The 27923-nt window shown below is 39.7% G+C and overlaps 1 protein-coding gene across 5 annotated transcripts in view; it reads left to right on the top strand.

Moving 5' to 3' along the window:
• Positions 1–2846: 2846 nt before the first annotated feature.
• MTMR7 (myotubularin related protein 7) overlaps positions 2847–27923 on the top strand; it is a 50248-nt gene continuing 25171 nt past the window's right edge. For 2 of the 5 annotated variants that reach the window (XM_055796903.1, XM_055796900.1), the window contains exons 1-3: positions 2848–4398; positions 22982–23104; positions 24157–24319. In XM_055796903.1, coding sequence (XP_055652878.1) covers positions 4375–4398; positions 22982–23104; positions 24157–24319 — 310 coding nt within the window. In that variant the 5' untranslated portion in view covers positions 2848–4374. Of the gene's footprint in view, positions 4399–4489; positions 4617–22981; positions 23105–24156; positions 24320–27923 lie in introns of those variants that run through there. The other 3 variants (XM_055796902.1, XM_055796901.1, XM_027789975.2) reach the window with 3 other exon arrangements.

Below are 27923 nucleotides of genomic sequence, written 5' to 3'. Positions count from 1 at the left end.
TTTGGCTGCTGTTGGTAGTGGCAATAGGCAATAGGTAACAGACAAACAGGAGTTATGATGCTACAGTGTATGAATGCCTGCCGTGTCCCCTGAGTGAATGAAATTACCCCACCTCACCAGTCCCCAGCCCAACTGTTCTAGATTTATTTCCTTGAGTTTTTCATTTCCCTCTTTTACTCTTTAACTTACCTGGTTCTGTCACCATTCACTTTCAGCTGGTCCCCTTTCCTCTGTATCTTCATGGGAAGCCTGTTCATCACAGAAAAATAACTGAAAAGTAGACAACCAAAGCAAAGCAAACAACACAGCAAGTTCACTTGACTTACAGACACCAAAGCCAGATAAACACCAAGCCAGAGCATAGGCAGAGGGAGCTGCAGGGCCAAGAAAACCAAAACCAAGCTGGTGCTCTGCCTTGCCGCACTGGCAACAGTTAGTTCAGCTCAGCCATACTGTAACCCTGTTACAGCCCCATACAGTAGTGTGGCGTTGGGGCATCACTTCTCTGGGATCTTGGCACCAAAGAAAGCTCGTCTGGAAAGAAGCTGTAGCACTGCAAAGCTACAGTGCCTGCTAAGGGCACTGAATGTGGTTTTGTGTTGGAAAGAGGGTGGCTAAAAATCTTCTTCAAAAGACTTCTTGTTTTTCAGCAACATCTTTGTATTTTGGGTCTTCCTAGGGTTCTCGTGTATTGGGATATTAAAAAAGGTGAGAAGTTGGTCCATATTAGGTCATACAAGTCCTTTAACAAATTCTGCTAGGAGGTTCTGCCACTCCCATTGACATTAGTGTTCAAAGTCCTTAAATAAACAAACATGAATTTATGGGGTTTTGGTCAGTGTATTTCAAAAGGCTGTGATAGTATCCTCCACTAGCATGTTCCTGAAGAATTAATCATTTGACAAGTGGCATGAAAAACCCTGACAAAAGGAAATAAGAAATTATAACTTTGTCACGTAATGAAGGGGTTAAAACAGTAGAGCAGCACTATGAAAATGGTGGAAGAAAATAAATTTCAAACTACAAAGTGGATATGTATATAATATGTTTATAATGTATATAAATATATATTTATATTTATAATGTATCTAAAATGCATATTGTTATGATGTGTTGTAATCATTAATCCATAATTACCAGTTTGAGTCATATGATTCTTTAGTGTATTACTGGTGTAGATACATTATTTTCAAAAATGCACTAATGTATTTACTTTGCAGTAAAAACCAGTATTGTTTCCCTGTTTTCTAATATAAAAAAGTCTATTTTGCCATGGATCTTACTGGATATTTCCATTAGAAGAAGACTGATTAAAAAGTTGGTTGACTTTGACATAACTTTGGTTGGTTTGTTTGTTGATTTTAGCAAAAAATGTATGGAGACCTGTATGCTGAATTGCAGGAGGAAGTGATGTTGCCCACAAACCACTTCTCGCCAACAAGGTGTTCAGAAGCATTTCCTCAGTGAGATGCCAAGCGGGTATTTTTTTCTCCATTCCTTATCCATAAATCCAGGGCTGCACTCAAACCAGTACTGTCAGCCTTTAGCCCACAGTAACATGGGCTGACCCCAACCTTCATGTCATTCCACATACCAGATTCTTCAGGTGGAGGATTCTGTCACATTGGCTATAGTTGTCCCAGCAACAAAGCTGTTACACCACCAATTTCCAGTTGGTTTCTTCCCTACATGATAGTAATTAATATGTCTATAAAGCTGAATGACCATCTGTAGCCTACATTTTAAAATAAGTATTAATACAAGTACATACATTTATTCTTTGAGTTTGTATTATACTAAAATGCAGCCTACAGAAAACCACCTTTAAGCTAGTAAAATATAGTTGTAAAACACAAATAAATCTATACAGCCTTCCAGGTCTAACATGATGATTCCAGGCCAGGCCAGCTAGGTCATAACATGCAAAGGTCTGAGCATTCAGGTGAGTTTATAGAATATAACAGAATTTTTTTACATATTGGAAGTGAAATGAGTGCTTTCAGGTTTTACTGGATGAGGCTGAAAGGTGACTCTACTACTTATGGATATAGGAAATAAACACACTGGTATTCTAGCCATCAGTGACTGGCCTTCTTCATGTGATGTTAGTCTAGAACTTTGTTGGCAGTTGCAGCAGATAGGTCAAAACCTATGTAGCCATGGTAGTTTAATTTTCCTGCCCCTACATCTTGGTTAAGTCAGAACAGTAGACTACAGAGTGTCATTTTTTGTGGTTACCCTCTCTGTACCTCTACTGTGGACAGAGGAATTCATCCCTGGGATTGTTAATACAGCAGTTTCCACAAGCATGAAAAGCAAATGAAAATTGTTAGTGAATTTTTAGAAGGTTGCGCTTACTGCAGCTTTCCCTGACAATCGCAGTAGGCATAACTTTTATCTAAATGCAAGTTCTCTTTAGAGCTCACTCACCCATTAATAATTTTACTAGCCCCAGGCAGGTCAAAAACTCTGACAGGCTGTTGAGCAACGGATTGCTACATGAACAGTCTCCTCTGAGCAATGTCTTACTTTTGCCAGCTATTGATGAATGTGAAGCAGAGGCTCACTTACGTCTGAAAGTCTTCTTGCTATCAACACTAGGACTTGAACTTGCCTGTAATGAATGACAAGATGTACCAGAGAAAAAGTATCTTTGGGCACTAAAAGGATAACCGTGCTTTCTTCGAACTTAACTGGCAGTAGCCAATGCCAAAATATGATAATGTATGCAGTTGAATCACATCAGCCCTAACTACAAAGGAAACATATTTCATGGTTGGTTAATTCTTAATTTATTCTGATAGCTCTGGCCTAAAATAGAGAGCAAAATATGCCACTGGTCAAGAGTCTTGTCAAGTCCACACTTTATGCGATTTATGCACCTTTATGGATGCTATTCAGTGAATTTTCAAACAGAAAATGTTATTTCCAACCCTTATTTCAGATCTGAGTGGACAGAGTGAAATGGAATGCTTAAAAATTCCAAGAGAAGAATTTTCATCCAGTTGGTGGTGCCTCAGATTATGGTCATACCAGCCCTTGCTGCTCAGTAACAGCAGTGGAACTCTGAGAGAAAAGAGGGAAGAAACGGGCCAAAACAGAAGAAGGAGGCAGAATGGTCAAATCTGAGGATGATGTATATTCCACTCATGACCAGTACAGCTTCTGTCTCTTCTAACCAAAGTTAAAATGCACTCACATTTTTGGTAACCCTGTGTTATTTTCAGCCCATGTTTTATCTTTCACAAAACAAAGTAAGCTTGATCTGTTCTTTGCAGGCAAGAGAAGGAAATGTAGCAAGCTTCTACAGTTCTGGAGCAGAACACTCTTGCAGTGGCCTTTGTGTGGTTCAACAGGTCTCATTTGTTTCTACCCCTTGACAAGGCTAGTCCCCATTTGTGAAGAATTGCTGGAAAGTGTTCATCAACACAATTTTACAAGCCTCAAAGACTATGGCTCATCTGAAATAACGTCTTAGCAGCTCTGATCATTTGCACATTGGCATAAACACTGAAAACATTCTCTTTTTGCTCAGAATATGATAGTGAGTTGAAGATGGCTAGATACCTGTTCTTCATCTTTTGCACAGGTAAGCTGGGGAAACCGGTGCTGCGGTGTTCCTTTCTGCTCCAAGAGGTAACACATCTCTTGGACCGGGTAAAGCAAAAGGCGGGACAAGGAATTTCAGGCCCAAGACTGAAAATTGCGTGTTACAAAAAATCTCCTCTTGTGCAAATCCCGGCATGCAGCAAAATCACGAATTACAGAAAAACAAGACACACAGGGCTTGAGATAAACAAAATCAGCGCCTCCGTTTCAGTAAGTGCGGCTTTTGTCTTTTATTGCACATGCCGCGCCAGGGAACAAAAAAAACCAACCCGGGGGAGGCGATCTCGGACAGAGCTGCCTTTGATGCTTCCGACGTTATCTTCGCGGAAAGGACGGGCAGAGCGAGGTGATCTCGGATGAGCCAGCAGCCGGCGGCCAAGCCACCTCCGAGCTGTGCCCCGGGTGCCCGGCGGGACCGAGCCGCCCCGAGGGCCGGGGTCCCCGCCGCGGCGGCCGGGGCCGGGGCGGGCGCGGCGCATCCCGCCGGCGGGGCAGCATGGCAGCTGCCGGGGGTGGGGCCAGCCGCCGGCCTGCCCGCTGCCCGGCGGGGGCGCGGTATCCGCTGCGATGAACGCTCCCCTCTCCCTACCTGCCTGCGCCGGAAAACGCGAGGAAAAATAAAACACAGATATATTAATTATTTCACTTTATTTTATTTTTTAAAGTAGGGCTGGCAGGAGAAGCGAGGCGAGAGGCCAGGTGCGTTGGGCTGCCCCTCCGCCGGCGGCGGGAGGTGCCTGCGGAGCTCGGCCGGGCGCCGCCGCCATGGAGCACATCCGGATGCCCAAGGTGGGTCCCGCCGGGCGGGCGGCGGCGGCGGCGGGGAGAGGCCGCCAGGGGCCCCGGGCCGCGCAGCATCCCCGCTGCGGCGGCTGCTCCGGCCCGACGCGGGCCCCCGCCGCAGCCCTCGGGAGGGGCGGTGCGCAGCCGTCCTCTGCGAGCTGGGTAGCGGCTGCGGGGCTTTTCCCAGCCAGTTTGCTGTGAAATCTGCCCGCGCACGCCGGGAGGTGAGGCCGCTGGGTTGCCGTGGGGGCTGGGGATTTGTCGGGCATTTTATCTGCTCGTTATTCAGCCCCTCCTGTGAAGGCGGGGGCCGCTCGTGGGTTGCAGGTATCCAACATGAGAGGTGTGTTACCCGCTTTTTGGTTGCCTTTAGTTTACCCCAGTGTTTCAGACCTGGTGATGAATTTGTTCAGGGTTTGCCTGCCGACGCTTGGCCAATGTAATAATCCTTTCTAAGCATGAGGCCTGGATCTGTTAACAAAATTGCCATCTTGCTCTAAAAAAGAAGACTCAGTTTTGACACATAAAGAATTTACTCATACAAAATGAACCAAAGCAATATAAGTTGAGGTGGGATATCTTTTCGTATGTATTCATTTATTTATTAACCCAAACACCATGATTAAGAATTTACTCATGTTTGATTTGTGCCTGTTTGTTTATTTTCAGTATTTAGCATGTTGACATGAATTTGAGATTGGGGCCTCTTCTGACTTCTTGGGCCTTTAGGTGTTAAGCTGCAAATATATTACAAACCCAGGGCATTTATAACAACTGCCTTTCCTCTCACCTGGTTTCAAAATCTGTTACCTGCCTCTGTGGGAAGGAAGAATCTCAGAATTGTAAGAATGTATCCTACTGCAGGTAGGAAACTGTCAGTGAAACTTGCCTGAACAGATGCTTCTGACCATTAGCTGAAGAATGCTGAAAGCACAGAAAACAGTGAAAACAAATTTATAAGGGTAGAAAAAATCCTGAATATAAACGGTTGTAATTACTGTGAGTGGAAGGCTCATGCAAGTCCCTGTTGCAGGCAATGGAAGCTTATCTGTTAGCTTTTCTATAAGCAAACCCTTAAAATATTGCTATGCATATGTAAAACCCATTTCTGTGTCTGACAGCTGTGAGAAGACACTGTTCTGATCACTGAAGATGCTGAAAATCTTACTCAGTGTGAGGTGATTCTGCAGTCTTGGTTCCAGACATTCCCTTACATTACAAATAATATAATAAAGAAGTTTAGAAGAAGATTTAAAGGTACAAATGATACAAAAATCCTTTAAAATTTCTTACATGAATGTAGAAAATCCAGGGCATTCAACATGAGTCATTATTGAAGTACTTCATCTCTCCAGTTACTCCTAGATACGCAGACAAGTCAGCGTATCTACAGTTACCTAACAGAATTGGTATCTTTGATTGGTTTGCTAAAAAAAAACCCCAAAACTTGGCTTAAAATTAGCCACCAGTACAGTTTTGGGGTTTTGGGGGGTTTTGTTTTTACTGAATTTGTTTTTTGTAATTTGGAGTTTAATGTTTAATGATGTCCAATGCCAGTAACGTTAAATCAAGTGAGGGAAAGCTATGTGAATATAGAGATAGTCTCACCGTATCGTGTGGTAGTCTCTGGTGTCACATTCCTGACTCCAGTTTTGTTCTGAGAGAAAACTGGCACTTTCCTTGATTTGCAAACCCAGCCAAATGGAAATTCAAGATAAATCCCATACTTAGAAAATTAATTAACTTAATGATATCTGAAATCTTTTCCTTCAAAAGGGAATAAAAAATGTCTGTATCACATGACATCCATTAGAACTTAGCAGTTGTTTTTTATTTCAATTTAAATAGAACTGTAGTGAGTGATGGTTCATAGGTATTAAAATAAATGTTATAAAACATAACAGTCGCTAAAAAGACAGAAAGCAATTCCATACCAGCTGGACCAGTAGTTCATTCAGGTCCCTACTGTGTGTCTGAGGTGACGGAAGGAGAGCATATAAACCTGGCCACGTTCTGCAACCTCTGAGCATCCACAGTTGTATTAGGGTTCAGCCCTTCCTAGTTCAGTTCATGTCTGTTTATGAACCTCTCTCTATGAGTTTGCCAAAGCTCTTTCTAAACCTGCTGACACCGTCTGCCTCTACAGCCTGCATGGAATCAGGTTCCAGAAGATCATGGTTATACAAAAAACCAACAACTTTCTTCTATCTGTTAAGAAGTTCTTAATAGTTTCATGCAGTACTCCCTGCTTCTAGCTTCACAGGTTTGGTGAATAACAGTTCCATGTTCACCTTGTCCATGCCTTCACCGTAAGTCTTGATCACAATCCACCAGATTCTGATACTTTCAGAGAAAAGTCAACAATGATCCCAAGACCTCTTTCCTGTGTGGTAACTACCAGTTCTGAGTCTGTGGATGTGCAGATATGGTTTAGGTTGTTTTTCCTATAGGTACATTATGTCTGTGTTGAAGCTCTTCTGTGTCACTTTTGCCCACACAATCTGTTTTGCAGGGCTCTTCTGGAGTTTTTGTGCAACAGATAAAGCATTTGGCTATCTAAGACAGCTTATGATCATCCAAACATTTGAAAATTTTACTTTATTCTTTTCTTCAGGTCGCTGAGAAAGCTGAATAAAACCAGTCCTAGCACTAGATTTTGTAGGACTTGACTGTTGATTCTTTTCCATCCTGACAAGAGACCATTAAGCCCTAGTCGTTGCTTCCTGTCCTTTAACCAGCTTTGTCTGTAAATGGACCTTTCCTACACTAACATGACAACTTAGTTTCTCTAATAACCTTCAATTATCAAAAGCTTATCAAAAATATGTTATGTTCTCTGGGTCACCTTTACCCACATGCTTCATGACAGTATCACAGGGCTTCAGCAGGATTTCCTGCTGCAAAAGCCATTCTGGTTCTTTCCCAACAGACTGTGTGTATCCATCTGCTTGATAATCCTGTTCTTTCACATGCTGTTGACATAACTACATAATTTTGCTAGTGACACCTTGCCTAGTCTTTCACCAAAAGGCCTGGTACTTTTACGTCTAGTTCTGAAGAAACAAACTGCTATTTCTCCTTACCAAGTAAAAGTAGCAAGCCAACAGCAGAAATAGAAACCAGATCTCTTGAGAGTTGTCTGTTAGACAAAACTGCTATTCTTCATTGTTCTTGAAATGGTATTCCTTAGACCATTTGGACCTTCCCTGGACCTTCTAGATAGATGAGTTCCTAACACACTATTTTATGTACTGAACGCTATTGTTGTATCATTATAGTATAGATAGAATGCAGAGTGCATGCATGATGTGTGCTTATATGTGCATGCGTATGCAGTAATGGTATTTTCACAAAGTAAATGCTATCCTATGTATGAAGGCTGTAATCTGAGTACATTTAAGAGTTGCTAGCAGTCAATCATAGTTAAACAGAATTATATATAACTCCAATAATCTTTTAAAAATCAGTAAACCCACTCTGTGCTGTGAGTATGGATTGGGCAGCAAGATAGTTTAGAATAACTCTCAAAACCTGAAATCTGACAAAGTGCTCATAGCAGTCATAAAGATGAATAAGCAATACTTCCGCAGAGACTAGGAGCACATCTTGTTAACAGGTGTAGAGATATGTCTGGCCATGGACAGGCTGACACTTAAAGAGCTCTGAAGATATATTTACTTCACAGGGGCACTTCATGCACTGTTGTTAACCAGTTACTTTATTTACCACTGTCCCATATCATTTGTCTTTGTATATTGGCAGCAGACCTACTGAATGGCCTTCTTATAATAAAAAGTATATCAGATCTATCCCTGGTGTAACAGCTGTCTTCGGTGGAGTTAGCCCAGAAATTAATTTGGCTCCGTACCTCTTGTTAACGCAATAGTTGGAATGACTTGAGTTGCTTGAGTGCTTTCATTGTTGTGATGTTCTGGTAAGGCATTTCTTTTCAATGATCCCTTTCTTGGGCAGAATTTAAGATACACTGCCATTTCTCATGATAACGACAAAATCTTTCTACCAGATGTATTACTTTCCAAAACAAATTTCCAGCATGTGTAAATGAGTTGTTTCCTTTTGTTTTCAGTCTATTTTCCTTTCCATAGTTCTTGCTTTTCATTCAAAAAGTTTTATAGTATGTGTCAGTTTTCCACCAGGATACCTATATAATTAACATCCACTTTATAGATGACACATGTAAATGGCAAAGTATTTGTCCAGGTGCTCATCTAAGTCAATGGCAAAATAGAACCCAGCACGCCTGATCTTTACTCTCCATCTACATGTTCTGGGTTGCTGGATCACCGCTGTTTTTTAAGCTAAGCTGGCATTTCTACCATTGCTGCTGAGATAAGAGGCGATATTATAGTTAAGTTCTCCATATTTAGACTACAAATCCTTTGGGTTTGATTTAACTTCAGTGATGCAGAAAGGTGGCAGCAGTCCTGAGGCAGTATCAGGAGCCACCTGGGGATGTGGGCTGGTTGTTTCCCCTACAAGCCAGGGCATGGACTGCCACAGACACTTTGCTGTACTGGTCCTAGCACTTGGCTAAACTTTAGTTTGCTACTTAGGAAAGGTAGAGGAGATGAGGCTGGCATGGCCCTTGCCTTTTCTTGGTGTTTTGGGTCAACAGTAGACACATTACTGCAACCTCTTAAGTGCCAAGCTGATTTTCTGCTTTTCAAGTGTTGCGTAAAGGTTGTTTCTGTTCCTTCCTCCAAGTATACACCTTAGTGCACCTTACAGCTCAGTTGGAGCTTTCTGATTCCATAACTGTTTTCTCACTTTACATCATGGTTAGGAAATGTTTAACCTATTCTGGGGTCAGTGACATTTAATGACTTCAAACATGTCCTTCTACTTGACTGCTTATACTCAAAATGATGCATTAAAACATCTTAAAACATCTACACTAATTCTGGACACTTTTGACTCTGATCTTGTGCATTGTAGATTTTTTCTTGTTAATAAATCGTCTTTATTTAGAATACAATTTAGTTTTATTTGGGTTCCATTTATTCCATCTCTGTGCTGTGGAACTTTGAGCAAAAATGATACATTTAATGCAAATGAGCTTTGTAATATACTATGCTGAAAAGTGTTCTGTGGTTTGCCATTCAAGACTGGAGGTGGATGAAATTAAAACAGGAACTGTAGACAATATCTAGATGATGTGGGACTGGATTTAAAATCTGAGTTTGGAATTTGCCCCTAAAATATGTGCTTTGAATTAGAGTCATCAAGAGACATACTGATTAAAGTGAATTTAGATTTAAACAAAATCTCTTAACAGCCATTATTCTCGAAATATTTGGTCAGAAAATGGTCAAAAGGTCTTGCAAATCACAGTTATTATGCATTCATGACACCTGTTTAATTAAATTTAAACACAAAGGTATTTTTCCCCCCTAAGCTACCTCAGAGAACTGTGGACTTTTAAACTTTAGCTGTATTTGACTGGACATCAGAACTACACCCTCATTACAGTATCGACCAGAAACTTGATCCAAACAACATTTACAACTCACTCATAGATTATATTTTCATAGCTAACCTGACTGCCTGATGATCCAGCTGGGGATTGCCCATCTGAGCCTCAGTTTGCTCATCTTGTTTATCATTTAAGGCACTTAGTATGTCTCTTTAGGACTGGAGGAGATTCAGAGCTGACTTTGATTTGGGTGGGTTTCAAGGTAATTTTATTATTAATGAAATAAAGCTAACTCCCGCTCAAAAGAAAAAAATATTGATGTGTAACTTCAGTGAATCAAATAGCCAGAATTGCTCTTTGGGTCTTGGATTCCCTCCTCCCCCACATCATGGGTTTAGTTTGGCTCATTCCCACTGTATAAATGTGAATACTAGACTTTGTCTTGTTATATTGGAAGAGTTTGGCTGCTCTTTTATTCCCTGAGCAGTATTTCCTTTTTCTTGTTCATTGATTTGGATGCCTGATTTCTTTCTCACAGGCTTATCAGCTTGTAGAGCTACTATTTTCCTTCTTTTGGGGTGTTTCTGTTGGACTCCACCTTCCTTCCGTTCTTCAGCTCTTGTAGTTTTATTTTTCCTTACCAGGAACTTTTCAATTAAATAGTTTTAAATTGACATGTTCTTGTTTACCAGACCAAAATGATTCACAGAAGGCTATTGTTGTCATTGAAGTTCTGTGAAAGCATCAGCAGGGTTCTGATGAAAACTTGCCTGTTTTCCTGGCCGTCTACAAAGGAGATTACTGGGGGTCTGAGAACTGTCCTTCCTCCAAGTCAGCAGTGAAATTGGAGACTTGGAGATTTCTGACCTCCACAGTCCTAAGTCAGTTCTTCAATCTGGAGACTTAGCCATAGCTACCCAGAGCTCCCTCTTGGTTCCTGGGTCCACAGCCAATGTCCTGCAGCTCTCATAGCCCTCACTGAGCCAGCACATCTCAAAAGATCTGGGACACATGCATTTGGCTGTGGACTTGGGAGCTTTGGCTCACCCCATGAAACTAAGAACCTGGAAACTTAGGTAATTCAGGCTTGTTCACCCTTAGGACCCCAATATGGTCTCCATGTGTTAAGGCTCAAGCAAGTTGAAGCCCTTCCTCCCCCCCCCCCCCCAGGAAAAAAAAAAAAAAAACCAAACCCAACAACAACAAAACCCAAACCTCTCCCCTTTCTAGAGCTTGGAGTTGGAAGCCTCACTTCTGAGCTTCAGGGTGCTCAGTATTTTCGGGGTGCCAGCTCTCTGGGAGGGCTGTCAGTGAGATGGGAATCTATCAAAGTACAGGTTAAGAGATGAAATTTCAAATTGTGAAATGTTGCACCAAAGTTTTCAAAGTGAAATGTTACTATTTTGAAACAGTCAAAAATTCTTCATTTAAAGTGAAAAACTTTGGAGGGCAAAATTTTTCATACTGAAACAGAATCATATCAATAGTTACTTCATTTTCTGTTAGTTGCACCTATCTGTTACTTCATTGGAATATGTGAATGTGAATAAATAAAATATTTCATGTATTGTGATTGCCCTGGAAATGCCTCCCACATAGATAGATTTTGGAATTAACATGCCAGGTTGAACCTCATCTTGCACCAACAGGGACATTCTGGAGGGGTAAGAAAAAACTAAGCCAGGGTGATCCAAGGCACTGGCTATTTCTACTTGCCCCACAAGCGTTAGGTGTACATTGCTTAGGGCAAGGAGCTGAACCAACTTTGACAGATTCAGCGCAGGGACACACCACAGTCATGATGTCTTCTGTGCCCTTCTCTTTCCCTAATTTTATTTTGTATGCAAAATTTCTTTGTATTAAAAATGTGTTTGGCCCAACAGTGTTACTCTAGTGAAGCAGTAGACACCCCCTACATCCTTTTGGCAGAATTTCAAAATATCAGAAAATTATCACAATTTGCCCCCTTCTCTTTGAGCCTGGAATAGGTCGCACAGTAAAATCGCAACATGATCCATAAAAATCCTATTTTGTTAGAGTGGGTTGCAATTATTGTATTGGCAACATAATGAACTATTATCTAGATGATGGTATGCCACTGTGTATTTTCAAGTAGCTTGTTTGTGACAGAAGACTAGAACTAAAACCTTGGAGTGCAGTTTCCGTTTTCTGTTTATTTGGGTGAAGTTTGCATTGTTTGTTTTCTCCTGTTTGTTTTTTCCTTTTGGGCATCACTACTTACGGGATGAGATTTTTACTATTTAGTACTATCTAGCCACCATGGACATAGTCAAAGGAATTTCCCAGAACCCCATTAGACTAGATCCACAGTCTTCATTCACCATTTATTCTTCATGTGCATAAGCTTCTAACTTAGTTACCTAACTAATGTACTGAAACTTGGATAACATTAATGCCTTCTTAATTTTGTGTTATAGTAACCACTTTCATCTGTTTGCTACTCAGATCTGTTGTCTCAATTCTGTAATGTGAGTCATAGTTCTCATACTGATATATTAATGTACATTCTCTTGAAAAAACAGAAAATTGCTTTTGGTCCTCATCCATCTCTCTGTTCTTAATCCTTGGTCATCCCATTGGAAGTGTCATTTGAACCAAGTGAAGCTGTTAAAACATGTCATATATTTATCATCTCAAAACGCTATGCCTGTGTGGTAGTAAGCATCTGTAGGATAGCTGACCATTTAAACAATAGCTAATTCAATGTTTGCTGGTTCTATCTAATCTACAGTGAGCCCAGGAGCATAATGACCCTTCTGAGGTGAATGACTACCATGTAAGCACAAGATCTGTTTTAGTAGATCAAACTGGTGGTGCTTCTCATTTTGTAACCAAAACATCTGATTCAGAATACTAACAGGCAATGTAAAGGGAAGTGAAGGAAAGCGTGATCCATCTGGGGAGATGCTTCCAAATTCATGACATAAAGCATGAACACTGATGGAGCCAATGGTCATAATCCAAAGGTCGTTTAAGGAAATGAAAGAACTCCTCTGGCCTCTGACTCAGGATTTAGTATTTTGTCTTTTATGGTTTTGATCCTATTTTCTTTATTTTATATATCCCTTAGCATTAGGGCCCTTCTATTTTGAATGCTTTTTAACTTTTGAAACTTGATTTTCATGCATATGCCTGTTTTCAATATATGCTTTACTTCTGTTTTGGTTGTAGTGGGTTTTCAAAATTATTTTTATTTGGGTTTGGTTTTGTTTTGTTTTAAATCAAGTTATCTTTCTCTGTGTACCTTGTTTTTCCCACATCATGTGAGTGGGAATGCACTTTTTCCCTTGTGAGATCTGTATACTGACTCATTGTATTAATTGGAAAGGTAATTTGTCTTTTAGACTTCTAGTCTTGTGTCTGTTCCTTTTAGAATTAGACTGCTCTGTTAAGTCCATAATAATATAAATATTTTCTTAATCCTGGAATTGGCAGGCCTCCTTTGGATCTTCTATCCCAGACTTTCATATTTTCAATAACGTGACCGTCAATAAAGAGGCAGCTGGATAAAGACATAAAAGAAGCTTTAAAAACCATGGATCACTACATTAGTTTGCTGTCTTGGTATCCACATCTAAACCAGTAACTCTAAAACTTATTGCACTTTAAAAATGGTACTGAAAATCATTAAGACAGCATGTCTGCGGGCTACTCTTTGATTTCTGTTCATGCATAGTAGGAGGCTGGAGCTGGAGCGGAGGATTTGGGAAGCTTGGCTTTGGAGTGGTCAAGGCTGGAATCTCTAAGCCTGCTGTTAATGGACTATAGTGGGTGGTGTTTGATCTATCAGTGTCTGTAAGCTAAAGGAATAATCTATTTGCAACAAAAAACACACACTGACATCTCCTGTTGTGCAGGTGTACTAAACTGAGAAAGACAGATCTTTACCATGAGAAAAGGGAGTCCTACAAATCCATCTTTAATACAAATCTTCCGTGGCCTGCACAGCTGAAATGGCCTGGTACTGCTGCTCTAAAACAGTCTGCTGAATCTGGCATAATTTTGAACGTGCAGAAAAGCCTGTATTAAATGGAGGAATTTAAACATACATTTCTTTTCAGTGTCCCTCAGCTGCATGCAGAATTCTTTCCCCCTACTTCAGCTTACTGCTGTAAGCAATGCAACGATTTTCTGTATATTTTTTCAGAACTAAATCTAAACAATTTTGGCGAATGTAGTAACATTTACTGACTTGACAAAGCACTTTTTTGCCCCTAAATTAAAACTGTTAAATATGTTTTCTAGTGGAACGCAGAAAAAAATTGGAAATTCCTCAGCTGTTCTCCTTTTCTAGATAAATGAGATCTAATATAGATTGAAAGAGAAAACATTTTATGGATGACTTTGTGTTATGATGTTGACACCATATTGCAATGCTATACACACTTATAATAACTTACTGTTGACTGCACCTATTATACAACTACTACTTGGCTACATCTGATAATGTGGTACTGACCTCCCGCTTTTTATAGATCTTAGCAGACAATAGGGTTTTTTCAAGCCAAATTGTTAGGTAATTTGTTCACTGTCTTGCTAACATTAAGAGTAATTCCTCAATTTTTTTTTCAGCTCTTTTCCAGTATTCCCATTTCACTTTAGCCCTTTAGTAAATTAGACTTGCTTAGATTTTTCTTGAATATTTTCTACCATCTTGTCAGGTTTGCCCTGAGGAAACTTTTTACAATGCCACGCGTAAGGTGTCTTTAAATTTAATGATTTTGGTATTTTTGGCCTAGTTTGATTCTTTTGACATATGCAGCCATCCGACTTGGTGTTACAGATTGATTTTGCGTTATTTTACTGCACTTGGGAAATCTTTTTAGAGAAGAAAATACAAAAAAGTTACATGGATCTACTACAGTTTTCATGATTCTTATGAAACAGAATAGAAACCACATTAAATGGAAGCATCAACTGGCAATTCAGTTTTGCTTTATTCTTATTCCAAGATTATGCAAAAAGATCACATATTGTATATTTTGGGTAATGGGTACGACACTATACTATCTTTGTGTGAAAAAAATTGTCCTAGTATTTGTTCTTTTGCATGTTGTAGTTTTTCACCCTCAGGAATTATGCTAAACACATGGATAGCTGGGGTCAACCAGGGTGAAGAAAGCTCAAATATTCCACTTGGCTTCAAACCATACCAGCTGTGCTCCTTTTTTCTCATTAGGCTCAGGCTTTTGGCTTGCACAAGCTCTTCCTTTAGCTTTTGCATGCCTGCAGTGCTGAAGCTGGTCAGAATCCTGTCACTAATTCCCAGGGTTCAGTTTCTTCTTGCTTTTACTCACGTGTCTAACATCGCAAGGTGAGTAGGGAAGGTGGTTGAAATCCCCAGGTGGTCAAGGAGCCCAAGGGAAAACCAAGTCCTGGATGGACAAGGAGAAGACTTTCTAGGGCAAAGCATGTGCCAGGAGCCTAGTCCCGCTCCTTGGCTTTGGGTCAGCCTTTTCAGCAGCACAGACCATCATGAAAGCGGTCTTTCTTTACATTTGGAGAATGATTGAAACTCCGCTATGCAGTCAAATGTTAAGGTACTTGATCAGCTTTTATCTGGAACTTGCTGCAGTGGGCCTTTGTTGTAGAACAATGAATTTTAACTGCTGACCAACAGAGAAGCTCCTGAGACTGTAACCTGAGCTAGGACATTCCCTGCTTTTGCCTTTAATTAGCGGCTTTCTCCGGCCCAGGAGGGTTTTCTGGACTTTCTTCCTTTTTTTGTGATAAGGAATTAGAGGAATTGGTAACTGTTCCTCCTAAAGGCATGGGGAGCACTTGATGATACGTGAGAGGAAAGCTGCTTTGTTCTTGGCTGCCCGATAGGTTTTTCCGCTGGTGTTCTCCTTCCGGATGCACAGCGATGATTGTGACGGGCAGCTCGGTGATTACCATGGCAGGACGTTCAAGCGTCTTCTACGTCAGGTCACCTAATACATGGGAAGCAAACACAGAGCCTGAAAACCTATGTAGTGTAAATAAAACTCTTTGAGATGTTTTTTCTGAATTCAGAATTTCATGTTATTTGAAAATCCTACAGTAGAGACCGTTTTGTGTCGGACAGCACCTCCCTGTTGTACACGCAGAGTGATGTGGAGAGGTGTGGGACTGAGTTTTGGCTTGAAGGCAGGGTTCTTCCCAGTCTGACCGATTCTCTCTCCTTTCCCTACTCGAGTCTGAGTCCATAGTCAGAACTGATCCTGCATTTATCTGAAAGAGCTTTCCCATGTGGAGTTATGGACAGCATGAAAAGCAGCAGTCACTTCTGCATTTTTTTATGATGTTGCCGTGTGTGGAGATAGTGAAACATCTTAAAAAATGAGAGCGAAGGTAGCATATTCAAGAAGCATTTAAAAATAGGCCATGCAGTCAGAGCTTGTTCGAGAAGTAATCTATACTAAAAATGAAAACAAATTAGGGTACATGGATATTTTTAGGAATAATATTTTAGCACGACAACTCTTCTGAACGCTTTCAGGGTCATATCTTTGCCATTCTTCCTTAGGTGGGAGTCCTGTTGAAACTGGTAGGAGTTGTGCCGGAATGAAGCTTTGACCCGTGCTTTTCCCTAATATGCCATTTTTTTCTTGAATGACCTCCTGGCAACCTTGTTCATAAGTCATTTGTCATGTTCATTCTCTGAGTAAGAAGTGCCTTCCATCTGTTCTTAATCTGCATTCCCTTTAACTTCTATTTTTGCTTCCTTTTTTCTGTCATCTGTGTTGCATTGAAAATAGAGTTTCTGTCCAACTTTATTTATCCCCATGTAAGGGGCTGTAATCATTGAAGTAAATCTCTTGGCAGTCTTTTCTTTAAGCCTAGACAACCACAGTCATCAGGCAAAAATAAATGATGGGGGCAACAGCTTCAAATAAATTATTGACGTTTATACTTAGATGCCACTCTCCAGACCAGCTTGGGTGATGCTTTCTTTTTTCGCTCCTTGAGCTCTGCCAGCTCTCAGCTTTACAGGCTGTTTTTGTTCTTTTTTTTATTCTTTACCTGATATTTTCTGATCTGGTCTCTCCCACTAGCTGTTCATTTTAGGCAAAGCACATATGCAGCATGCTTTTTCCTGACGTGTGTCAGTACATACATTATTTCTTAGGTTCTCCAGTAAAGTCTACAGTAGTTCTGGTGAAAAAATGGAGCATTTTTTGGAGAAAAAGTAGGAGACAAATTACTATGGCGTCTCTGATATTCAATTTATTTATTTATTTATTTATTTTGCTTTTAATGCTGATATCTCAGCATGCTTCTACTTTTTAGGTAGAAAACCTCAACTTCTTCCAAACCACTGTTACAATGTCTGTTCCTCTCTTGTGGAAATGAACATGCTGCCATTCCCTCTAGACCATTTAAAGACGGTGTTTGCCTTGGTTTTCTTTTCCTGACTGGGAGGGTGGAGAAGAGGAACAAGGCTCCTTCTCTGAATCCTTTGATCAGCTGAATGAAATCTTAGATTGTGGCTAGCTCTGTTTTACTTTTTTTTCCCCTCTCCTCCTGTCCATGGGTGTAATACACTGCTTTTTCAGAAAGTTTGAGTAACTGGAGACTAGGCAGAAGAAACATAGATGGAGCTCAGATTAAAACCGTGTAAATATATGCAGAGAGTTTTTAGAACAAGCTTGTGAGAGCTTAGAGACCCTTACTGCTACTGAAGGCACTTCGTGCTACTTCCTCACTATAAACCAGAGCTGAGGATTCGAATTCAGGTAGAATTTAGATTTAAGCAATTCCCTTTCCCTTTGGAAATGATGGTAGATATGATAAGGTGGTTCATGGGGCAAGTTATTAGTAAATGCTATATTTTTCTCATACTACATTCACAGATTGACATATATAATGTGAGAACCAGGCAAGGTTAATCAATGAATCATGCTAAGAGATTCTCACTAATTTGAGTTCACTCTTACTGTACTCTTTGAGGCCAGCAGAAACAAGGGCTAGCTAAATATTCAGTCTGCTGCATCATCTCACAAACAGTACTTTTTCCTTGTTGAGCCTGCTAGGAGAGCTGGTTCTGAGTTGTGCTTATCCACACTGAAGTACTGAAAAACTGAGACGCTTTTGTTAGAATACAGAAAATGTATGATATTGTGGATGTTGTGCTGTGCCACACAAAAATTTGTCAGCTTAAAATATTCTATATTCTCAAATAAATAGAAGTTGCCTAGTGTTCCACTTAATCAGAGCGAAGAAACATTGACAACTGGAACAAATACTTGCGTGTTTCAGTACAGGTATTAGAAGTTTGAAAAAAAAATGTTGAAACTGAAGTTATTGATTATAAATGAGAATGTTGATGTAATAGGCATGTTAGAAACAGTGGAAGAAAAATAAACAATGACAGGCACATCAGTGACAAATTACATGAGAAAGACAGGTAAAGTCGTGCCTGTCAAAGAGCAGATTTTTTTTTTGTCTTGAAGTAAACAGAGTCAAATCTCATAGAGTAACTACATCACAAAAGCAAAGAGTCCCTACAGATTGAAATTACAAGATGAAATAGGAAAAGTAGAACCATAGCACCACAGGACTGCAGTACAGTATTAGGACTGTAGTACCGACTGTCCTTCCTAAATAGTTGCATTGCCTGTGACAACCTAAACAAGATCAAATGGGGCATGAAGACAGGAGATGCAGTAACAGTGCGAGACATCATTTAATAAATTGATATTGGGTAAATGCGCTCTGTGTGTGTGTGTGTGTGATTCTGAGTAAAACTTAAGGTTCTTTAAATAATTGCTTATACGGAGGCTATTTTTTTAATCTTGAAAAAAAAAAAAGGCAATTTTAAGTAATTAGAAAGAAATCTAGGACCTGGTTTTAGACAATGACAGAAAGACTTCATTCAAAACACAGCTAGAACCTCTGTGTGACGGTAACTAATGATGCAGTATTCTTGACGGTAACTAATGATGCAGTATTCTTGAAACAGCAAGAAAAGGGGAAAAACTCTCCCATGGCAATGTTTATCTTCAAAGAGCAAACTGCATAAAAACGTGAAAACTGTTTAAAAAGAAAAAGAGCCAAAATTCAGAATGTTTATAGGAGTCATCAAGATTGTTTAAATATGGGAGCTTACTGCAAATCAACTTCCAGAAAAAAAGGCTTTAAAAGACCCCAAAAAAGGTTTGCATAGCTAAACAGAAGGGTAAAGGAGTAAGAGGATGTCTTTTATTAAAAAGACTTCTTTTATTAGAAGTAAAAGGACTTTCTTCAAGTTGAAGTTGTGCCTAAATGAGGAAAATAAAGCATAAACAAGTTAAATATATAAACACAATAAGGCAGGCCAAAAGAGATTTTGAAGAACAACTTGGCAAAAACTACTAGTAAAACCATTTTCAAGCTGGCTTTAAGTAGGTAAAATCCTGACAAAATCTACAGGATTAATAAACGATCCAAGTATGTAAGGTATTTAGAGATATGCCCATTCTGGCATATTTCTCTGTCAAGAATGTATCAGAAGATTTGTCAACAATAAAAGTGTTGTAAGAAAAGGTACCAGAAGAAACTGGCAGCAATGAGCAGTAAAAAATTACCAGGACCAGATGGTATCCATGCAAGTTAAAAGAACTAAAGTACAAAACTGTCAAGCCAGTAATGTTGGTGTAATGCTTAAAAGTTTCCTGATCTGAAAAAAATGGAGGTGATAAACATGACACCTAATCTGATAAATTTGTAGGAGCTACAATACTCTATAGGCCCCCTTCTAAGTCGTTAGATTTATGGATAAGTATGATAAAAAGGGGGAGAACTGGCATAGGTTCAATAGAGGAACCCAGAATCTCTACAGTTTCTTTGGAAAAGTAACTGAACGTATGGACAAGGGTGATTCATTTGATAGAAGCTGATTGGTCTTCCAAAACTCATTTGAGCATGTCCTTCATCAAAGGCTCTTGAAGAAGCTTAAGTATCATAGGATAAGACGTATAGGCCTCTCATTAATAACTAATTAAAAAATAAGAAACAAATAGTAAGAAAGTATTGTCCATTTTTGCCATGGAGGGAACTCGTCACTAGAGATCCAACAGATCTGTAAGAGCCCCTATGTTCAACTTCAAATGTTGTGAAAGATACAGGGAGGGGAGGAGATGCCAGAGGTGGTAAAGTTCACTGACCGTACCAACGTCTTTCAGGGTAGCAGAAATGAAAGATTGCTGCGGGGGCTTGCAGCAACGTCTCATGATACTGGTGAACAAAATTAATCGTTAATAAATATAAGATAATATACATAGAGGGTGGGTCTTAATTTATGTATGCAGACGTGACTTGGAGTTACAATTGCTAGTTCTAAAAACAAATAATTAAGTAATTATAAAACCCCCACTGTGCTCGGCAGGGGACAGAAAAGCAAGCAAGGTTTGAAAACTTAAAAACCGAATAGAGAACAAAACGGCAAACATTACCATTCTGTTATACAAAGCTATTGTACACCCAAATCTTGAATTCTGTTGGCGCTTTTGGCCTCTCTTCTCAGGGAACAGACCTCTCACAGGATAATCAGAAGCATGGAAGAGCTTGTCTGGAATAGCTTCCATAAAAGTCACAACTACATAAAGTTGTGACTCTTCAGTCTGGGAATGTGAGGATGGAAGGATCTGCAACAGCGTGTGCAGCACATAGAAAGCAAATGAGAAGCAACATTCTCTGTTTACTAAATTGTTCGCCAAATGCATGGTGCACCTGCCATAGGTGGCAGGTTCAAAACAAGCAAGAGGGAGGGATTTTTGTGTGCAATGCATAGCTGGAACGTGAAGTTCACTCACAGGGTGTTGTGGGTGCCAGTAGGTTACAAGAATTCAAAATGTTGTGTAACAAAACTCATGGAATTAAAATGCAGATAGGGATATGAAAAACTATGACCTCAGCTTAGGAAGCCCCTAGAGCTGCTGCTTTTTAGAACACATGGATAACATCCCGAGGGAGCACCAGCACACTCATGCCTGCTACTCTTTTTCCCTCAGCAGCTGCAGTTGCCTGCTCTGGGAGATGACTGGCCGGGCCAGGTGAATCTCTGATCTCACTCTGTGCAGCCGTTGTATTTCCTTTAATGAAATAGGATTTACCGTGCAGTTCTCATTGCAATTATTCCTGTTTAATTCAGATCCAACCGTTGTTTCATTTATAGCTTTGTACCAAAAAACCCCCACCAAACCCCACAACCCAAACAAGAGCTTTGTTCATTAGCATTATTCAGCCGTGGGTCTCTGAGGGATGAGTGGGGAAATGATGTGACTGGGAGGCCTGGAAATTCATCCCTCAGCCCCTGCCCCTCTGCGTAGGTTCTGCTTTGCTGGTGTCTGGTGGCCTGAGCTCCCTGGCGCGCGGTCCGTGCCTGTGCAGCAGAGTCCTTGCTGTCTGCGTTGCCACCTGGGCACCTTTTTTTTTGTCCAGACAAACCTCAATTTGATCTTACTTTTGTATCCTTCCTGCTCTTTTAAATCCCCTCTTTTGCTTACTACTGGATGCTGGCTGGGTTAATGCTGTGTTCCTTCCATCCCTCCTCCCCCCACAACGTGACCTCTGAAGTAGATGGTCCTGGGAAAAGACTTTTCCTTGCTTTCTAGCTGTTTTATTTTTGTTTAAAGCAGACAGACTATAACTGGCCTTGAGGGAGAAGACTTGGTTTTACTAACTGTTTGATTTTAAGCGTTTTGCTACCAAACTGGCTTATTTTGATTTTAAGGATTTCTTTATTCCTATTTTTAAACTAGTGCAATATGTGTTTGGAATACACATTGTAAACATGTAATTCCTAGGTGCTGGCATCATTCTGTTTCTGGTGTTATTTCAGTGGAATTATTTCTGCAAAATTTTGAGAATACATGGCTGCATCTCATCTCTGAGGGTATTTTGGGAAGTTTCTGTCATTCTAATCTGGAATCTCTACACTATTAAAAGCAAATTGATTTTGTTGATCCTTTTTTTTTTTTTCTTTGTATTTGTTGCACCCAATTCTAATTTTCAGGAAATTGGTGGGAAATTACACTGATTTCAATGCAAGAGTGGTAAGGTCTTTAACTTTGCTCTTCCCGTGCCTTCCCCCTAAGTCAGCTTCCGTATTTCAAACACAAGGCTAGTCCCTTTTGATTGTAATGGGGGCATATCCCTTCAACAGTTATGAGCCCCAAGTTCTGAAAATAATTGGGTGTATAAAAGAAATCTTAAGTCTTGAGTGAAGAGTTGAAGAGAGGGTGTGGAGAAGATGAGCCACCATGTTTGTGGTGAGTTGACCTTGGCTGGACACCAGGTGCCCACCAAGCCACTCTATCACTCCCCTCCTTGGCAGAACAGGGAGGGAGGAAATAAGACAGAAAAACCCCAACTTGTGGGTCAAGATAAAGGCAGTTTAATGAAGCAATAGCAAAAGCTGCATGCATGGAAGCAAAGGAAAAGATGTTATTCTCTACTTCCCATCAGCAGGTGATGTTCAGCCACCTCCTGGGAAGCAGGGCTTCGGTACATGTAGCGGTTGCTCCAGAAGACAAACGTTGTAAATAACAAATGCCCTCCCCTTCCTCTTCCTTTCTCTTAGCTTTTATGTCTGAGCAGATGTTATATGGTGTGGAATATCTGTTTGGTCACTTTGGGTCAGCTGTCCTGGCTGTGTCCCCTCCCACACCTGCTGAAGAAAGACACTCTACCACTATCACATTATTATTATTATTATTGTTGTTGTTGTTATTATCATCATCATCATTATCACTATTATCATTTTTTTAATTTAGCTTCCTATGTATCACTGATAATTCTGGAATGGCTTGAATGGATGACGTGGAGCTAGAGTTTAGCTGAAGGCTGGGCCCTGCCTTGCTATCACAGGGTTTTGGTAAGGTGAGATAGGAGGAAAGAGGTCAAGTGAGAAATTATCTTTGGAAGTCTTTGCTAACGGATTTTTGGATACAGAGGTACCGCAAGAGGGGGGAAAATGAACACTAAGGTAGATCTGGAAATAGATCACATAATATAATTGCATTTTCTCATATAGTTATACTTTTCTGATAAGTCATTTCATATGGTACCGGAAAGAGCTTAACTTTGTAATGAACAAAATGTGGATGTTGAGAACTCACTATGGCAAGCTATGTCATAGCCTGATTATTTCTGTATCATTTCTTTGTATAGGTGGAAAATGTTCGGTTACTTGATCGTTTATCTTCAAGAAAAGCTGCACTGGGAACCTTGTATTTAACAGCTACCCATGTAATCTTTGTGGAGAATGGCTCTGAAACTCGTAAAGAAACCTGGGTATGATTTTTTTTTTTTTTCCAGTTAGCTGTAAGTGTGTGGCACTTCATTGATGGTAATTTGAAAATAACTTGCAAAACAGTTTAAACATTGTAAATTAGTTTGTATGGATGCTTTTGGAACTTCAGAGTGTGTGAAATTCCAGCCTGGTAATTTTTGAAAATTGTCAATGGATTCTGGATATCACAACACAGTAAGAGGAGTAGAAGGACCTTCACCATAAGAATACCAGATGTGAGTGATCAAGGAAGAGCTTCTGTAAACTACAGTATTGCTCCTATCATCCAGGAAGAACCGAGAATAAATGATTTGAATGTGAATTACTACCTTCGCTCACTGAGCTCTTGCCTCTCTCCCTGATCTTTTGTGCTGGATCAGTGATTTTGTTGGTTTAATTTTTTGATTTTTTTATAATGTAGTATTTTGAGTTCTCTGTTTTGATGGATTGATAACATATGGTGCATGTATATAGACAGGTACAGATAAAGCACCGGTGGCTTACCCTTTGAGAGTCTTTTATGTAGCTTAATTATGAATCCTTCGTCCATTTTTGTACTAATTATTAACTCCGTTCTCTTTTGGTCCCACTATTCCCTCCCGATTTTTATTGTAATGTTTCATCTCATCTGATGCAGTATTTAGAATTATATCAGGGCTACCATTCTGCCAGTGAGGAAGCCCAACATTTTAGCCTTATCTAACTGATGTTGGTTCATCTTTCCACTGTGCAGACAGCTGAAAAGAACTCTTTTCCTGACAGCCGCTAGCTTACACTAAAGCAAACAAACAAAAAGCTTTGGATAGCATGACCAGACTAATATTTGAGCAGCTGAAGCACTCCAGAAGCACTTCTTTGTCTGTAGGTGATGTACCAGGCACTGCTTGAGCCTGAAACTGGAGATAGGAGTAAAAACTTCAAGAGGAGGAGTGTGGGGATTTTCCCAAGCAGTAGCGGAAGCTACTGTGCCTGCCTTGGCATTCCATTATAAGTAATTATTTTTCTTCCTAAAGTTTTGAATCACTTGGCATAAATGTTTTCAATTCCCTTGCAGGTTCTTCACAGCCAAATTTCCTCTATTGAGAAGCAGGCCACCACTGCCACTGGTTGCCCATTACTGATCCGCTGCAAGAACTTCCAGGTTATCCAGCTGGTCATCCCTCAGGAACGAGACTGCCATGACATTTACATATCTCTGATACGTCTGGCACGACCAGGTATGGGAAGGAAACTGACACAAAAGTCAGTCCTCATCCTGAAGGGGGAAAACATAATGGAAGAAATGTAGCTGTGCATCTTTGTCCTTTGCAGAAAAGGCTTCATTAGAGATGTGTTACGAGACAAAAGGTCTCTGAGCAGAACATATTAGAATAATCATTTATGGAGCCATCAAGAAAGCACATTATAACAAGTAGTTCATTCCATGAAGTATGACATGAACTCTTATTTAAAATAATACCCTAGGGTATCACGGGCCGTAAAATACATTAAAATGATACTTTATGTGTAACTGTTTACTGGATGCCTTGTGTAAGTGTGAACAAGCCTCTAAATGCAGGGAACTTTCACATTCCTGCTGTGACAAAAAGACTTATGTCTAGCAGTCGTGTCATGATTTGAATTTTTCCTTTCTGTGCTGTCCATAAATTTCTTAAAATCAGTGAAAGGTTTTGCAGCAAGTAGTTGATTTATCCCACTGGACTGCCTGTGTTTCGGCCTGTTATTATCTACATTTTGAGTGTGCCCTTCTAGAATTTCTGAATTCCGATCAAGATCCTTTTGAAACCTTTTTTCTTTTCAATGAAAATCCAAATGTTGCATCAAAGTCCAAAACCCCATCCTCTGCATTGTAGCTGCTCTTCTAAGATCTAGCTGACAAGGCTTCTGGATTGTATATTTTAAATGATAACTGTAGAAATACAAAACCAACCTCTGTCCTTTACTGTTTCAACAGTTTGCGAAGAAAATGTCTACCACAGGCTGTACAAACCTGACAACGCTGGCTTTAATTTTTATCTTGCTAGGACTACACCAAATTTATCTACTGTGTAGAGGGGGAAAAAATTGCAGTGTCAGCCAGCACAGCTACTGAACTTCCTAAAGTACCTTCTATAATTAGGTTAGTAGTAATATGCAACTGCAGCAGTTCTAACTTGATATGCTAGGTTATACAAGATGAAAGTAATCAGATAAATTTAAAAACAATGAGACAAATCTAGTCAGTGGTTCTGCTGTGTACATCTGGATTAATTCCACGGACCACAGCTGCAAGTATGTGTTCGTGCATGCTGGAAGGAATGCAGTTGTGTAGTGCTGTTTCCCTGGAGCCAGGAGGAGGTGTGTGTGCTGCTCTGCACCAGAATAGGACCCTTCAATACAGGCACACAGAATGGCAAAGAGAAAAATAGCTGTGGACCCTGAATACACGTCCAGTGGCAGCCTGCAATGGTCAAGAAGGTTCAAATGAAGAAGATGCAATAAGAGCACCATGGAACTAGCTCTTTGGGTAGTTCAGCTGCACAGTAGTTTTCCTTCTCCAGCAAACTATCTGATCTTCATGCGAGGCAGGATAAAATCCTGCTTATTTAAAACTAGAAGGCTCTGATTGCAAGTTGAGCCAAATTACCCTGACAGTGCTCTGCCATGCCATTTTGTCTGGGCGCAAAGCTGTATTTTTTTTAGGTAATACAGTTACTCTAACATTAGAAGGTACTCTTTACTCTGTGAAGAGAAAATTCGACTCATTCAAGCTCTATTTTCCATTTTATGCCTGTTCTTTTCATTCATTCCACCATAGGGGAACCTGAGTGAAGCCCATGTTGTGTACTGGCTTAATATATTCTATGCTATCTGATGTCTTAGTTACACTAAAGGAGCAAATCTGTGTTTGATTTTATTCTTGCTAGCTGTTAATAGCATTTTAATAAGGTCAGGCTGTCACCTGAATTTGGCCTTTTTGTTTAATTAAGCCCCTTTGTGAAACAAGCTGACCGTAACAGTTATTACAAGTGTAATAGCAGGATTGCAGATGCTTATGTCAAAATAACGATGAAAGATTAGGGAAGGTCCAATAAGTACAGGCAAAGAGGTGATAACTGAACTTTAAGGCACTGACTATTAAGAGCTGAACATTTTTGTTACCACCTATAGATACCATCATGTAATAATGCTTGTAACGTTGAGGCAGACTTCAGTCATAAATAACCCAGATATATTCTAATAGGTGGATTTTTAAAGGCTTCCCATGTGCCTGTGAATAACAGGTTCACTTGGAAAGAAAATCCAGATGCAGAAAAACCAAGCAGTGGAAACAAAAGCTCAAATTGCTACCAAAAATAATTAATTAAAAAGAGGTCAGATTGGATTTAGGTATTACGTTAAAACTTCATGTTAGCATGTGAGAAGTAAACCAGAATGTTTGCCAAATCTGTGCCATGACAAAAGTTTGAAATCAGAGAATACAGAAGGGGTTTAAACTGTCAGATATTGTGCAAACCATTCTTTTCTTCCTCCTTACTCATGATTTAGTTGGCTTTCAGTACTTAGCTGAGAGAGTTAACATGTTTTCTTTCCTTGTGTTCGTACTCCTGTGTGTGTATACAATCAATTTAAAGAAGTTTAAAAAGCAAAATATAACTTAAATTAAACCTTTAGAAGGCATAATCAAAATAAAATCGGTGGGAGCCTTATTATTATTAATATTGTGGTTGGTTTTCTGGTTATTATTTTAATAGCTATAAAGTTCCTTACCCTAGTATTCTAAGACTCTGCTTGTTAGGTGTATATTATTAAAAAAGAAAGTGCAGTATTTAAATTTACTGACCTTTTTAATATTATATTGTGGAGCAAGTGTCTAAGACTCTGCTTGTTAGGTGTATATTATTAAAAAAGAAAGTGCAGTATTTAAATTTACTGACCTTTTTAATATTATATTGTGGAGCACGTGTATCAATAGAGAACCATGAAATCAGAGAGGACTCAGCTTGTGATTTATTTCAGTTCTAAAGTTAAAAACCTGTTGGTCGGAAAGTTTTAAGGAACTTAGAGCAACAGGATGAAACATACCCTCAGAACATAACAATATAAGTATCAATGAGAACGTTAATTTCAAGCTATATGCTGAATAGTTATTCAAATCAGTGACAGTTGGCATGTAATGGCAATGTGTGTCTGACTACCATCGGTCACCAGGATTAAGACCCTCATTAGCATAAATACAGACATACTCCTTAAAAAGGTTAAAAATTCCAGCACCAGCAAAGCTTTTTATATGGTCCTTGACCAAGGGTGACAGGTAGCATAGCTACTTGAACAATTTCACCGTCTTGATAAAATGGTTGATGCAACATATGCTATTTCTATGCTATTACAACATCTATATCTTGAATGCCTTTGATAATAATGCAAGGACAGAATTTTGCAGTCCACAAAACTAAGATTTCACTTAATCTATTCGTAACTTCCTTATTTAGGGACAAAGACTTCTGAGTTAGTCCAATTTTTGGAAGACTGTGCTACATAGTCCATTGTTCAGATCTTCAGTCTTTGTCACAGGACAGATGTTAGGTTAATAAAGGGACTTCTAAGCTACTTCTGGCCAGCAAATTTTTTTGCAGAACAAGTGCTTACTCTGGCACTGACTTCAGTTTTCTTTGGATGAAACCATGTTATCACTGGCATTTTGTCTTTGGGCTCGGGGAGACTTTTGCAATTCATAGAGAAGAGGTGTATTTTAAGTAGCGCTACTTATAAGGCACATATATTGCAACATATACAAATAACAAAAGAGCATGTGAAGTATACTTTAAAATAGTTGTAGAC

Source organism: Falco peregrinus, chromosome 2 (assembly GCF_023634155.1).
Source record: "Falco peregrinus isolate bFalPer1 chromosome 2, bFalPer1.pri, whole genome shotgun sequence".
Lineage (NCBI taxonomy): Eukaryota > Metazoa > Chordata > Aves > Falconiformes > Falconidae > Falco > Falco peregrinus.
Note: the sequence above shows the minus strand (reverse complement) of the source record. Positions and strands in the feature narration are given on the sequence as shown.